Source organism: Rhinichthys klamathensis, unplaced genomic scaffold, assembly GCF_029890125.1.
Source record: "Rhinichthys klamathensis goyatoka isolate OS25496 unplaced genomic scaffold, OSU_Roscu_1.1 h1tg000006l_1, whole genome shotgun sequence".
In the NCBI taxonomy this organism is placed as follows: Eukaryota; Metazoa; Chordata; class Actinopteri; order Cypriniformes; family Leuciscidae; genus Rhinichthys; species Rhinichthys klamathensis.
In genome coordinates, this window is record NW_026606559.1 from 5,260,154 (window position 1) to 5,276,826 (window position 16,673).

General features: G+C 39.7%; 1 protein-coding gene across 1 annotated transcript in view; it reads left to right on the top strand.

The window, feature by feature from the left end:
• cdkal1 (CDK5 regulatory subunit associated protein 1-like 1) overlaps positions 1-16,673 on the top strand; it is a 474,679-nt gene that overhangs the window by 185,382 nt on the left and 272,624 nt on the right. The window contains exon 5 of the mRNA XM_056257716.1: positions 12,466-12,562. Coding sequence (XP_056113691.1) covers positions 12,466-12,562 — 97 coding nt within the window. The remainder of the gene's footprint in view (positions 1-12,465; positions 12,563-16,673) is intronic.

Sequence of the window (16,673 nt, forward strand, 5' to 3'; positions counted from 1 at the left end):
GCGTGTTTATCGCTCCTGTGAGCTTTATGACAGTCGTAGCATCAACATCCATCTGAAAGTGTCCAGTCCCTTTGCAGTTGAATTGTATTATGTATGTAGGTCCAGCTCTACAGTAGGAGTCCATTTCTGACAAGGTCAGCCTAGTCTGTAGCCTGGGAAAACCCAGACAACTTCCGGCAAATTTAGATTTGCTCTGAAAGTTAGTCTGGCAAAGAGCTCATTCAAGCCCATTTCCAATCCGTCGAAATCGAGGCACCAATCAGAAGCGTTGGGGCGGGCTTTACACGATGACGACAGCGCTGGGATTTTGAAGCAGATTTTGTAGCCTACATTACAAAGATGGATGCCGCCGTCGAACACCACTTGTTCGGATCAGCTATCGCGTCTGTTTTAAGCGATTTGAACGTTTCCTTTTTGTTAAAAATCAAGCAAAGAACAACACTCAAGAGTGTTTCACAATGTTTCTCCGCCGCTCTGCATACGTCATCTCCTTCATCGCTCTGATTGGGTTTAGGTCTATCCGCGACGTCCGTTGGTGACGCCCCTCTGGAAATGATTTGTCTATGACGCTTTGCCAGACCATAACTCAGTTACAACTGAGAATGGTCTGGTTTTAACCAGGCTACCTAGTCTGTGGTATATTTTAAATATTTGTTTAATGGAATATTATTTATAAAGTACTATAAATGAAAGTCAGTATCACAAATTCTGCTGCTGTCTAATTTTTTCCCACTCAATTTTAGCCATTCAACAATACAGTATAATTGGAAGCCATTATTTTTAGCATTTAATTGGCTTTCTAATGTATAACTTTTAATTTAAGTGAACTTAAAACAATCCTCACAAACTATACATTTTATAAGCATAAACTATACATTTCTGTGCATTGGGTGTCAGAGAGAGCCACTTCAGTACAGTTTTCTTTTGCATCTTATCACACTTTAATGGTTTAAAAGCACTTGAATGAATGAGTGCGATCATTTAATGTAACGCAGACAAAGGATCCCAGAAAAAAAGGACTATGCATTTAAATACGTTAACATTTTTTAACATGTTAAACTGAAGAAAAATCGCAAAATTAACACTAATTTTGACAGCCCTACTTTTTAGACCTCTCTACTTCACTGACCTCCATAGTTAACCCATTTGTTAGACTTTGACTTGCTTTTTTTCCAGTCCAGGAAACAAACATATCACCATGGCACATGTGGTATGATAACAGCAGTTTCAGACATACTCCATTTGTGTATGCGGTGCATTTTTGTTGTGCCCATGTCAACAGGTTAGAGCATTCACACTGCAGTGCAGCCAGGGCATTGCAGGATCGGTGCGATACAGTGATCATTTCCGCACAGTGTCAATGTTTGCTGTTGTTTGTGAAACAGACTTGTATAGTAGAATTTACAAAATGTTAATGTCAATTCATGTTCATTTTGACCACAGTCAACATAAGAATTTCTGCCCTGGGTAAAGCAAGGAAATCTACACTTTATACCTCACATTTTTAAAAACAAAGCAAAGTAATGGATGATACTCATCTCTTTGTGGAGGTGGAAAAACAAATGGCCCAATGGATTTCTTGCATAAAGGTCTAAATGCAAAAGAAAAGACAGGGGAGCCAGCTGTTTGTGTGAAGATTATTATTTTTTTAATTAAACTTTATTTTGTTTAAAATTAACAACACTTAAATGAGTCAATACATCATCAATACTTTTTCCTAAACGTGTTTTTGTCTTACCCTATGGTAACTATGGGAAGCCTGTCGTAAGTGTTTATACTTTAGACCTAGCAGAAAATTGCCTACATACGTCACTCGCCCGTGCATGTCTTGTCATATTCGTAAATAAAGAAACGTTGCTCCAGCTACATTGACACGTGTATGTTGTGAATGTTTACATTACATTTACATTTAATAATTTAGCAGACACTTTTATCCAAAATGAGGAGAGCAATAGAAGCAATCAAACTAAAAATATGACAACAGCATGCAAGTGCTGTGACCCTTCTGAGTTTAGTCTAATGCAGTGTAATTATTTAAAAAAAAAAATAAATAGAAGAGAAGAGAGAAAAAAAAAAGAAAGTGTTAGTATTAATGGGTGAAGTGTTTCCGAGATGCGTATTCTGCTGTTTCTTGAATATGGCTACGGACTCAGCAGCTCTGGTTGAGTTAGGTAGATCATTTCACCAGCAGGTAACATTCAAGGAAAAGGTCTGTGAAAGTGATTTTGTGCCTCTTTGAGATGGCACCACGAGGCGGCGTTCACTTGCAGAACGCAAGCTTCGGGATTGCACATAAGTCCGGAGTAATGAGTTTAGGTAAAAGGTAGCAGAGCCAGTGGTTGATCTGTAGGCAAGCATCAGTGGCTTGAATTTGATGCGAGCGGCAACTGACAACCAGTGCAGTTTCGTGAGGAGAGGTGTGACGTGTGCTCTTTTTGGCTCGTTAAAGACCACTCTAGCTGCAGCATTCTGGATCAGTTGCAGAGGTTTGTCAGTTGATGCTGGAAGGCCTGCCAAGAGAGCATTACAATAGTCCAGTCTGAATTGAACAAGCGCTTGGACAAGGGCCTGATCCTCCTAATTTTGTACAAGGCAAATCTGCAGGACCGGGAAGAACAAGCAATGTGGTCTGTGAAGTTTAATGAGTGGTAGAATAATCCCTCTCTTTTTTAGATATGCGAAATAACCATATTCATCGCGACAATCACTCAGAGCCAAAGCACAACCAAAACAACGTTCTTCTCCAAAATGCATGCAGTTTTGTTTTAACCACTAGAAGTTACATAGCGTACTTTTAACATGTTTGTGATACTACCTTTCAACATAAGAGTAGTACCACATTTAAATGTTTTCCACTTGCTTGTGCAACATAATAGATAAATATACAAGTGATGAATGGAATAACACATTGTTCATATTTATTTTAAACGTGAATATGTTTATGAAAGATTGTATTATGCAAAGAGAATCACAATGATGAAAAAGCATTATCAGTAACTTTAACAATGTTTGGATTTGAAAATATACAGTTGTATTTGTGATATACAGCCGTGGAAAAGTTACTCTGAACACTGCAAACTCGTCTTATGTGAAAGAACAATGAGCCCGTGCTGCTTCCGCACCGCATGCGTTCCCTCATACGAACTGAATACGGAGTATGTGTGAAACCGGTGTAACCAAGACAAACTAATGTGAGTTAGTGTTGCATGATAATCTGCTTCTGCACTAGTATCAAAATGTTAGCAATGCCAATTCTTTGCACCTTAAAACCTGCCTTGATTTTGTGTTTTTCCTTTCAGTATGGGCATCATTTTCGGATTACACACATACAGGAAGACAGATATGGCAATTACACACACAACAATGCTGCTGTCGAACCCTTTCTGTTTGGGCAAACTTGGTAATATTGCCATCTGTTTATGACTGTTAATGCTGCAAGACTTTCAGTTTGTGCTGGTCCCCAAGGCTGCCTTTGTAATTAGTGTGTTTTGGTACACAACACAATACTTCAGAAGAGAACGGAGTCATCTGACCATCTCACGCTTGAGTGTTTGGACAGCTTGATCCGTGACTCATTGGTCGGAATGTGTGAACCTGCATCTGGTCCTGAACGGAAAAAATCGTCCCAAACACGCTTTAGTTTCTAAGTCAAGGACTCATAGTGAGGTCTTGCTGTGCTAAACAGCACTGTTTTGACACAGTTGCTTGAGGACTGGTGCATCACCTGAATATTTCATGTCTGTGATCATTGTTTTTATCTGAGAGAAATTTAGAGAACTGTTTTCAGCCCTTTACTTGCATAATTAATTTGCATTACAGTCTGGTACAATACATGTCATGGACATGCTGTCATCTAAGGAACAGCATCTCTTTTTAGACAGCTGCTGTTCAGTCATTACACACACTTTTTTTCTTTGTCTTTCTCTCTTGCTACTGAAGTCAAGTTAGTTTTTTTTTTTTTTTTTTTGCATTTGTTTTTATAGAACACTTCTAGTACTTGCATCTGCATTCCAAAAGTTATGCCAAAACACAATTTTAGTTTCTAATTATGGACATCTTGTTTATGCGTAAACTGCATGCTTACGGCCCAATCACAGCCGTGCTGATATTCAACGCTTCAATACACTTTTTTTTGTGATTGTTAAATCATTTATTAATTTGTGTGCTACTTTACACTTTTTACATAAGTGGAGATGTGAAGCAGTTTTATTTTGTCCACGTGGACACCACTGACACCTTCCTGTCTAGCTGAACTTGCAGCGTCTGCTGAGTGCATGAGCTCCCCAACAGCCTTGTCCTCAGTGAAATGACCAATCAGCTTCCAGCGTCTGAGCTGTTGGGGACGGGCCTGTCTCAGAAGTGGTTTGCGCCATCGTTGCTGTAACTGCGCTGTAGATCTACTGTGAGCGTAAGCACACGCCAGTGACCCGCGCTCCAGCAGATCTCCTGAACCCCGTTCAGTTCTTCAGGGCTACAGCGTTTGGCACATCACTACAGATGACATGCACACGCTCGCATACACACAAAACTTGAGGACAATGCTTTGTATGCGGGTCAATCACAGTGGCTATGGCAATTTCGTCACAATGTATGTGCTCACATCTGACCTGTTCATCTCACTGTATCAGAAATCAATACAGTTTGTCTCCAAGAGCCCAATGCTGGGGCTTAGAGTCTGCAGTGACATTTCCGTACATTCTGGAGAAACGTCATGAACTCAAATACAAGTGTGAGTTTGTTTCGTGCAGCTCCCAGATTGAGCCCGATAAACAATGGGACTGTTGCTAAGGACTAGGGTTGTCATGATACCACAAACATATCTTATGATACTATACCAGCTGAATTATCACAATACCACGTAGTATCACAATACTGTACAGTATTGTGTTAATTCATAATTCAAATCAACAAAATTAACCAAATTTTCATAAATGCATAGATGTAAATGAAAACAGACCAGATTTTACTCTGAATACTTTGATGAGAATTAATAATATATATAAAGCTTTTTTTTTTTTTAGACTGGAGTTGAATGGAATTGCATTCGCATTCTAGAAACTAAACATTAGATTTGTTCCAGAAGTGGTCAAATGAGCAAAGGATGAACTGAGCGAATACAATCTTATATAAGATATAATGATGTTGAATAGTGATGTTTAAGCTGCTAATTTTTAAACTCTTATCAGTCTCTCTTGTAATGTTGAAAAGTTGTAAAGTGTTCAAATTAACATTTAAAATAAACATTTTAAACTGCTACACATACATTACTTATGGTACTACTGTAATGATGATACTACCGTTTACTATACTACCGTAGTACCGGTGTACCGTGTAATGCCACAGACCAGTACCTACAGTACAAATTTAATATTCTTTTACTCTGTTGTCTTCAGTTTACTTATCAATTTAAGGTTGATAAACTAAAAAAATGAATACAGTGAAAGTATTGGTTTTGATTGAGTTAAAACCAGTAATGGGAGGTGCATGGGTGGGGTCAGTATGTTAATAGTATGGTTTAATATATAAGTATAATATAAACATAACAGTATGTTAGTAGTATGGTATAATATATAAGTATAATATAAACACACACAGACACAAAAAAACTAGAATGCATTTTGACATGCTAAAAAACAAATATTATAAGAGCACCACAGTCCTCTAGCTGCCATTCCTGCTGAACATCAAGACATCACAAAACACTGAAAAAGAGGAGGCACATTCATCCTGTGTGCTAACCGCCATGATCATCTAACATGTATAGTGATGAGGAACAGTCCACCAGGCTCTTGACCTTTGTGTGTATCTCTGAAACATTGAGGTCAATGGGCAACTGCTTTTATGCTATTAAAACGGAGGACAACCGACGGCAGAACGTTGCTTGGTCAGAAAGCACAATTGACCAGAATGATCTTGGCCGACACTGGTCCACCTTGTGTAAATGAGGGCTTGTGTTTGTCAATGGTGCTTCACTTCCAGACTCCGGTTCATACTCTTGTCAGGCTACATTAGGAACTGGAGTTCTGCGCATTTCTCTACAGTGCTTTAACTTAAAAAATAAATAAAATAATAACTTTCCCTTTCAGCATTGTTTTCCATGAAATATTATGGGCCAAGAGCATTTCAAACAAAAAAATAATAAAGCAAAACCATCTGTTTTAGTCTTCATATATGTGCTTGGTCAGTGGTTTCTTGTGAGGCACCTCCACCTCTGACATTAATAGATTTACTTTCTTCTGATCGTGTTCTTTGGATTTATTTTGCTTTTCTGATCCTTTAGCGTTTAGCCCGAAGCATTTATTTGTCCATGTCTTAAGAATGTTGAATAGAGGCGACACTGTCTGTCTCTCCAGCTGAGCTTCCCGTTACTCTACCAGCGCTCCTCAGAGGCTCATCATCACTGTCACTTCACATGAGCTCACTCCTGGCTGCTCACTGTCTTCAGACTCGCTACTCTCTCAATGTCTACAGTTTGACAGGTGCAACTTGCTATAAGCTTCATTGTCTTGCTCTTGTCTGATATAGATGTGTTTTTGGTTAGTTGCTCGAGCTGTACTAACCTATTTCTGCCTGTGTAATGATGGTTCATCTGTAGTTTGTATCTCCAGATGAAAAGACATTCAGTATTACTACTTTATGTAATATACACTCACCTAAAGGATTATTAGGAACACCATACTAATACTGTGTTTGACCCCCTTTCGCCTTCAGAACTGCCTTAATTCTACGTGGCATTGATTCAACAAGGTGCTGTAAGCATTCTTTATAAATGTTGGCCCATATTGATAGGATAGCATCTTGCAGTTGATGGAGATTTGTGGGATGCACATCCAGGGCTTGAAGCTCCCATTCCACCACATCCCAAAGATGCTCTATTGGGTTGAGATCTGGTGACTGTGGGGGCCATTTTAGTACAGTGAACTCATTGTCATGTTCAAGAAACCAATTTGAAATGATTCGAGCTTTGTGACATGGTGCATTATCCTGCTGGAAGTAGCCATCAGAGGATGGGTACATGGTGGCCATAAAGGGTTGGACATGGTCAGAAACAATGCTCAGGTAGGCTGTGGCATTTAAACGATGCCCAATTGGCACTAATGGCGCTTTTCCACTACACAGTACCAGCTCGCCTCGGCTCGGCTCGACTCGACTCGCCTTTGTTTGGTTTTCCACTGTGTAAAAGTTGTACCTGTACCTGCTTTCGGGTACTTTTTTTCGTACCACCTCCGGCGAGGTTCTGAGCGAGTTCAAGAGATTTCCAGGACGCATGCGCGAGAACTGACGTTCTTCTTCTACTACACAGCGCGCGTCTTACAAGCAGAGGAAGACGCGCGCTGTACATAGTAGTAGAAGAAGAACGTCAGTTCTCGCGCATGCGTCCTGGAAATCTCTTGAACTCTCGTCTCAGGCCCACAAGGAGGCAGTGGAATAGTCGAATAAAGTCGTTATTTTTGTTTTTTTTCCGCACAAAAAGTATTCTCGTCGCTTGATAAACTTATAGTGGAGCCACTGTAGGCACATGAAATATTTAAACATTTTCTTCAATGACTTTCTGGGCCGTCAAGTTTCACTCCCTTAGGAAGCCTATGGGGGAGTGATCCACCTCTCAGATTTAACCAAAAATATCTTAATTTGTGTTCCGAAGATGAACGAAGGTCTTACGGGGTTGGTACAGCATGAGGGTGAGTAATTAATGACTTAATTTTCATTTTTGGGTGAACTATCCCTTTAACCTCATTCCCCAGCTCACACTTTTCTTATCCTAATTTTACAAGTTGCAAGTTACAAAAAACACAACAAGCAGTGCTGACTGACTCTGATCACGGCCGGGTGTTCTGAGTCCGATCGAAGGGTATTACACACAATGTTAAACATACCCGGGACCCGAAGTAATAGATTGGGACCCGACCCGGACCCGGACTCCGTGTAGACCTCTACCTTATACCCTCATTCACTACTTCCTACATTAGTCCACTAATATTGTCCAATTGAAGGAGTGAATGAAAACGAGTGAGCAAATTCGGACACTGATGGCCTTATCAAACACCCGGCGCAATGCAGGTGTTTTTTGCTAGTTTCAGCCTGATGCAGTTATCATTTTCCCGTCCTGCGCCACGTTGTTTAAATAGCAAATGCATTTGCGCCCATGGTCTGAAAACCAGTGTGTTCAGGCGCATTGTTGGCACGTTGTTATTTTGAGGCAACTGAAATAGACTGCAGCATTGACCAACAAAAACCTGGTCTGAAGTCAATGGCGCACTTTTTTTTTTGTGTTATTTAAAGGGCGCATTAGTAATATGAGCCTATAGGTGGGTCCACAATGCGCATACACTCTGCTTATTACACACACAAGGATGCGCAGCAGCACGCAAACATGCCAAATATTAAAAATAAAAGGATTACAATGTAAAATATTAATATTGTGTACATAAAGATATGGTGGAAACCAGCTTGTCCCGTAGATGGTATGCTTGCACGCTTTAACCTCGCGCACGGGCAGATCCGTTTCGTCTCTGGAGAAGCATTCAGTTTTTCCACTTGCAAATTCCGCCATGCAAATAGCAAATCCGCCATGGCGCGAGCACAACTGGCTTTTAAAGGGAATTGGAGATGAGACTTGGTTTGGTTTATTGCACATTACGCCCAAAACACACCCATTACTTATTAAGAGAATATGGACAACCCTTTTAGGCCATGCGCCTGGTGCGCCAACCTTTTTCCCCGTCGTTAAACTAGCAAAAGTGGATTCGGACACACCCTAAGTGCACTTGCGCCATGCGCTTTAGACCCTACGCTTAGATCGTTAAAATAGGGCCCTGAGTGCGCCGGAAGGTCTGCCGCTTTTGCATGGTTTGTGCTTGCCATTTAATAATCATTTAAAACTAAGCAAACTGGCTGCTCGAGTAGTAATGACAAGATTTATCTTGAACCCTGTCATGGAAACTAGCATGTATTAAACTTAATTAAACAATTTAATGATCAATTAAAAAGGAATTTATACATGTATGATATTAACCTGTACCCACATTGAACAAGTGATTTGGAAAATAGATGGATGAATGATTCAGCTGCGGGCACCATCTTCTGCCTATTCTATTCTCTAGCCCATAATGCTGACCCGTCGCTGATCTCGATCGACTAGTAGATCTTTTTCACTGTCCCGGTAGCTCCTGAAAATAACAGACAAATAAGTACAAAAAGCAGATGATCAAAGCTCGAAATATCGCATATGCTCCCAAAATCAAATCTGTGCAACCTCAAAATTTATTTGGGATTATTTGTGAGAGTACAAATAATTGTTGTGGTGCGACCTTTTTTCTAGAGATGCACCGGTCGACCAGTCACAAATCGGAAACGGCTGGTTTATGCTCCAAACACAAGATCGGCTACTGGAAGGTTTAAGTTTAATTTTGGGTGATCTCGATTCCAGACTTGCACACAAACTGCATTGCAATCGTTTCCACAAATGTCATTTGTGTGAAAATATTACAAAGTTTTTTAAACGGGACGTTAATACAGGCCAGAGATGGGACAAGCTGAAGACGGACGCCAAGAGGAGAGCGCAGACGCTCAGCAGAGAAATTACCAGGATCACAGCAAGATCACAGTTGGTGATGCTCGAAATATAGGAAGAAAAAATATATAAATATTGTACTGGGGTGGGGATTTATATTTATGGATCTCTGAAGGAAACTGACTGTCCTCAGAATAGTTTCGACTTTCGATGGCATTTTCTTTTCCTCTTACCTCCATATAAAGTGGTGTTTATAAGCACATCTGCTTTTTTACAGCGGTACCCAAAGAAACGGTTCTTTTCCATAAGCGCCACCTGTTGTCAGAGAGTGAATTTACATTTTCATTTAGTCCGTCTGTTTTTGTTTTATGCAGGTGTGTCTTATGTAACAATTTCACAAAGCTAAAGTCTGTATCAGACCATTCTGTATAAGTTTTGAAATTATTCAATCTAATTTAAATCAAAAACAACGTGTGTAGCATCTTTGTTTGGATTGTGATTAAAATGCAGTGGTTGACTCTAATTTCAAATGGCTACAGTTTTTTTCAAGGCAAGTTTGGACTGTTATAGAGCAAATTGACAACAAATAAATTTGCTTGAAGAAGAAGATAAAATGGCAGCTGGTATCGGAATTGGGCAATTTGCTTGTAAAAGAATCGGAATCGTCAATGAAAAATCTGAGTAGATCTTGCCTTTCATCAAGGCCGAGGTCAGGGATCTTGGGCTTGAAAAGGTTGGTGACCACTGCTCTAGCCATTGCACGTACATCAGTTGTACACTCGTTATTGCGGTGCAATATGTGATTGAGTGCACTCAATAACATTCACTATGGTTAGACACCACTACAAATGGCCATCCCCCTATTTAAGGGTATAGGGGGTGTTTTCGGACACAGCCCTGGAGAAAGATTCCCAGGGTCCCTGATCACCTGCGTGACCATGCCATAGTCTTGCTGCAGGGAGGCATGAGGACTGCAGATGTGAACAGAGCAATAAACTGTAATGTCCATAATTTAAGATGCTTAAGACAGTGCTTCAGGAAGACAGGAAGGACAGCTGATCGTCCTTGCCAAACCACATGTAACCATGTGTCCACCCGGACGTGTTCGAAAAATTGCAAGCTCCTTGTTGGAAGAGTGGAATAGCATCTCACAGCAAGAACTGGCAGATCTGGCTCAGTCGACGAGGATGATATCCACTGTATTACTTAACCCTATAAACCTGAAGTGTACCGCCGGCGGTACACCCCCTAGCGAAAAAATTCATAATCAAATTACTAAGCAACCAATGAATGGAATAACACAAAATTGGTATAATTTTTAGCTACGAAAAAATTTATCATATTTTTCAAAACGACTGCCTTGATCAACACAAAATCAACACCCATTTGAAAGCTTAGAGTCTTAACTTTACAATGCATGTAGTAAATTTTACATTCCTAAGTAGTGCTGAGTCATTTGCTGATTAAAAAAAAGTTTTCATAATTTATTAAATACTTTTTTCGTACTATGTACTGTAATATGTCAAAAACATCATACAGCTCATATAGTTGTATCATATGTCATTTGAAATGTCTCGAAGTACAATACAACCAAAAAGTATAATTATTTTGGGCTCTGACTAAACTTGATAAAGTTTTTGTATGTGAAGCCCCCCCCCCCCCCCCCCCCCCCCAGACCAATATGTAAATAATATACAGATGCGGAATTTGTTACATTTCCGCTTGTAACTTCATTAAACATGCTTCGATCGTGGAAAATGGCACATCATTATTTACAGAAGATTCTCACGATTAAAAAGAGCCATAATGCAACATAAAGCACCATAATCCATCACTTATATCTAGATATTCCCTTAATGTAGTTATAACACATAACCCCACTTGTAGCCAAGTAAAATAAAAATAAAACTTCATGAAACATACACAAATCGTAGAAAATGGCACATCATTACTTACAGTGGATGCTCCTGATTCAAATGAGTCCAAAATCAACAAAATCCTTTGCGTCAATCCCAAGATATTCTTCACGGAGGAACAACAATTTTAAAAATACCTTCCGGGTGTCAAGGGCTAAACAAAAAGGCTACCTTGATTCCAAATGCTGTAACTTTTGATTACTTCATGCTATTACCACAATATTTGATCCAGATGCAGCTTATATATAGGGGAACTTCACCTAAAAAGATGTGTCCTCCTACCTTATTATTGCTTGTCAACTAAGAAAGATATGTAAAATTTCCCTTGAGCACACAAAAAAAATTAAAAAAAATAATTATCAGCAGTCTCTCAGCATGAGAATGTCCAAATATAATGACTTTTTTTTTTCTTTCCAAAAATGTAAAAAGTTTTCTAGCAAACTATACCTACCTTTTGATTCTCCTTGCTATAGGCTAGTTTTTGAGTTATTATGAGTCTTTACTTTTGTCTATGTCTCTAAAAATGCCTTCAGGGCTTAAAGGGTTACTGACTGCTACTAACTGACTTCTTTTGATATTGACCTCTGCTGAGTCGTTCCATCTTTGTCTGTCAAATGCCTGTGAAATTTGTTCAGATATACAGTATATCAATGACTGATTGATTGACTGGGGCAGTCATGGCCTAATGGTTAGTCAGACTTATAACCCAAAGGTTGCAGGTTCAATTCTCAATACCGGCAGGAAATGATGGTGTCCTTGAGCAAAGGCACCTAACCCACAATCTGGGTGCCGCAGCAAAAATGGCTGCCCACTGCTCTGGGTGTGTGTGTCCATGGTTTGCGCTGTGTTACTGCTCCTAATGTGTATGCACTAACTTGGATGGGTTAAAATCTAGAGAACAAATTTTGAGTATGGGTTACCATACTTGGCCTTCACGTCATGTCACTTTAATTTCAGAATATGTTTGAACAAGTCATTTTTGCCACTATGTCAAACTAATGTTGATTGTGATGTTTTGTTTGTGTTTTATTTCAGGAAAGCTCAGGAGCAGAATAAGAAGGTTGTTTTAGCGGGATGTGTGCCGCAGGCCCAGCCCAGAATGGACTATCTGAAAGACCTGAGCATCATTGGGGTAAATGCGCAAGCTCATGCTGGAGATCATTTCACCGTTTAATCTGACGTGTTCAAACGTGTTGAAGCTCAATTCATTATGCCAGTGGTCATTTCTTTCTGTCCTCCTATTCTGTGTGTTGAAGTGGTGAATGAGTATTGAGTAGTGCAGTGGTGTGATATTCAGGAAGTGACCATGTTTTCTGCTCAAGTTTTCAGCCCATATTTGCATTAGTTAAAGCTGAAATCAGTCAACACGTGTGGGCGATGATTGTTTGCTCTTGACTGCACCCTTCTTACCGGTGGAAAAATCACCTTATGCAAATGAACAGCCGTTTTGCATATTATGCCTGGGCCATTTAGTGTCTCAGGATGTGAGCAGGATGTATGTGTGGAGAACTAATCAGTGCGTTATATTTTCTAGAGAATAGAGCTCTCGAGCTTTTGGCCGTTAACTCACCAGCTGTTAGAGCTAAGCCACTGGCTTACCAGTGTGTTTATTGAAGCAGGTGTGTTTATTGAATTTAATTACATTATTTATGGTGTCCTGTTTGACATAGCATGTGGGATTACAACCAGATTCATGTTTATGAAGGAGACGATTCATTATAAATGGCCTGAGCTTAACCGGTCATGTTTTAATAAAACATGGATATGCAAATAAACAAACCTTGATTTAAAAAAAAAAAAAATTTAATGGTTTAAAGACAGAGGTGAGAAACTGCATTTCAAATGTTCGAAAGTCTGGAGAGATGCATTTCGTCCTGATGAGAGATTTTTTGTTGAATTATAACTCTGTGTATCCGGGAGGTTTGACCTGATGGTGCAGCAGTTGGCGGACGATGAGCTTTCGGTCTGCTGCCACTCTCCTCTGCTGTTAAACGTGAGCTCTCTGTAATTCATATGTTAAGCTGACCTGGTCGCACTGGTTACTAGCCACAACTGGGATGGTGAGGCTCAGATTGCTGTCCCACAGAGATACTTTTCCAAACAGCATCGACCCCGTCTGTTGCTTCACCGGATCTGTTTATATCTGATGAATATGTTGAATGGCTCCAGGGGCTTCAGTCAAACTTAACTCAGGGAAAACTAGAGAAGATGACAAAGCAACCACCTACAAAGTCTTTGAGAACTTTTTTACTTGAGAAACATTTTTATATTGTTTTTGATGCACCAATTCAATAAAGTTTTAGACACATTTTTAGACAGTTACTTTTTTGTTCCAAACAAAGCCAAAGCAGAACCGCTGCAACACAATCATGGGCTTTTTGTTCCTGAATGTTTTTGAACAAATCAGTTGAATGGATGTTTTTTTTTTTATTTGTTTGTTGTTCAATTTAACAATACTTAAACACCATTATTTCTTATATTACTTCATAAAAAAATAAAAATAATAATAATAAAAAACCTATAAAAATTGTCTTTAATGTAATTTTTTAAACAAAAAATGCATCTACTGCAAAGGCAGTGCAGCACATGGATGGTTTAGAGAGTACAGTGGAGTAATTACAAGCAATGGACGAGAAACAAATACTACATGGGAGTGAGTGTGTTGACAATGCCAATGAGAGTGTGAACATCTGAAGTGTGATGCTCCAATTCTTAACATCGGTGGTAAAGAAATGCTGCTTGTGACATAATGAAAGTGGCATAATGCAATATCCAAGCTTTGTAAAGTGAAGGTGAGGTATGTTGGGAACACTACAGCATTCTAGATTGAAATGTATTCATTAGGCTTGCCACACTGTACAGTAATGGGCCTATGTTTATGCCAGTTATGTGGGACGATATCTGCGGTCCCTGTGGTAACGACCAACAATTCCAGCTTGTGATAGTGATTGAAAATATCCTGCATCCGAGACTGTCACTAAATACTGCTACTGCAATTAGGCAAATCAGCAACTGCGTGCGTACAGTGTATTATGTTGTTCTTGTGTCCTTCATTTTTAGTTGACTAGTCCAACTAATTCCTTCAAGTGAGTCGATTAATAATTTTGTTTACATACATTTTTCAGGCTCATTTTAATTTGAGTAAAATAAAATCTAAAATTCATAGCACCACCTTGCATCAATCCAGAGCTAACCGTTTTTTTTTACGCCGAATAATATTCAACGGTGTGAATATTATGATGATGTGGCAAGTCTACCATTAATATTTTGAATTGTGACCCCAAGTATTGAATTGAATTGATTCCCACCCCTACTAATTCATTAATGTTAACAAGTTGAACCTTTTTTTTTTTTAAAGTGTTACCAAAAATAGATATGTAAATAAGGATTTGAACCCTCATCCACTTGAATAAGTGAAAACTTTCCTGCACTAGATTTTTTTAAATTTTGCATTTATTTATTTAAAACTTATTTGTTGTTAGTTTTTTCTTTTTCTTTCTCTGACCGTCATTGTCAGTGTGTTGGAACTGGTGGCTTGTTGCGACACCAGACAGAAGCCTTCAGCACCATCAGAGCTCCTCCTGCTGCGTTCACCGCTGCAGTTTAAAGACAGACAGGGGTGAGTAGAGGCTTTCTGAAAGGCTGTATTGATTGGGAGAGCAGTGATGGAGCACTCAGCCCATCCTGTGCCCCCTGCAGGAGAACAAATGCGAGGTTCAAGATTTGCAGAGGTGCCCTGGTGCACAGTACCTCTTCGGTAACATTTCACCATCGATGGCAAAGACACATGGACCCACTCTGCTTTGGTCAGGGGCTTGGGGATAGTAGAACATGAGCCTGGAAAACTGCAGTCTTTAACATTACAATGCACCATCTGCCAACTCCCCAGCGACAAAAGCAAAAATGGCAGATCGAAACTGCAGCCCAGATTTATCTGGAGGCTTGGAAGCATTTGATGAAGTTGCAGCACATCTTTGTTTTGTCTAGACAACAGACATCCACATCTAAAGCGGTTCATCCCTTGTTGCTTTCAAGTAGTTTGCTTTAAAAACAATAACTGTGGGGAATCACAAAACCGATTTTGAAGTTCTTCTGACCAGGGCTGGATTTAAAGCATGGGACTGCAGCCGAGGGAGTCAGTAATGCTTAACAGGCCGACTTCCTGCCGCTCCCAAAACATCTCTGCCAGCACATGAAAGAATCCACTCAATAAAATTACCTTTCTTCTCCCTCTTTGACGTGGTGCTTGAGAGTGTGTAGCATTCAGAGCCCGTCCCACTGTGCTTGGGGCCTAAAGTGCATTTACCTAGCGGATCTCGGACACGTTGGTCCAGCAGGTGCTGCCCAGAGAGGGCCTGAAATTGCGCTCCCATTAGGGCAAAATTGATTTCTGTTTCAGTGTTTTTCATGCAATGTAACTGCAGCCAGTGGAGGCCCGGGGTCTGCGATCTATCTCTCGGCCCACAGTACAGTTGAATTAATGGCCCCAGTGGCTAGAGAAAAGCATGCACAGGCCTCGGGTCGGCCATTTAACCACAGGGTGCTGTGCACAATGGATATGAATTCCCTTTAATACTGAAGATCAGCTTCTATAATTTCACAGCCTCCTTGCAGAAATGACCTCAGCAGAGGAGGGAAAGATTACCTGCCTCCAGCCGACTCTCACCATTACAGGCTTTTTTCTTTTCATCATCTTTTTTTTCTGGCTCCAACAGAAACAAAAAAGATGAATACACAGCTGGTGAGGAATGTGTATAATTTTGCAGTGTTGGGGTTAAATTTCAAAGTGAAAATGTGCAAAATGAGTTTCTGAAGAATTCTACAGCTTCTGTACGGAGCGATCAGCTGATAGGATTTGATTGCTGATCTCTTCCTTTCTCTCGGAAATACTTGATTGTGATTGGTCATACGTCGTGGTATTCTTCACTAGAATATTCTTGTATAGTGACACCACACTATAATTTATTAACTGTAACTTTAACTATAATCAGCTGGTTTATGTAAATTGATAAAAATTTGTGTAGTGTAAGTGTAAAAATTTAATTTCTTCATATTAATTTCTTGCTTCTACATATTTTTGTTGTCTTGAAATGACATTTTACATGTCCATACAGTTCTGTGTATATATTTGCACCGGTCAACATTTGTTGTAGATTTATTTGTATGCTGTAGAAAATCACCACTCTTCATCCTCATGACACTCATCAGTTGAATAACGGTCAGACAGCTCCACACATTAATCA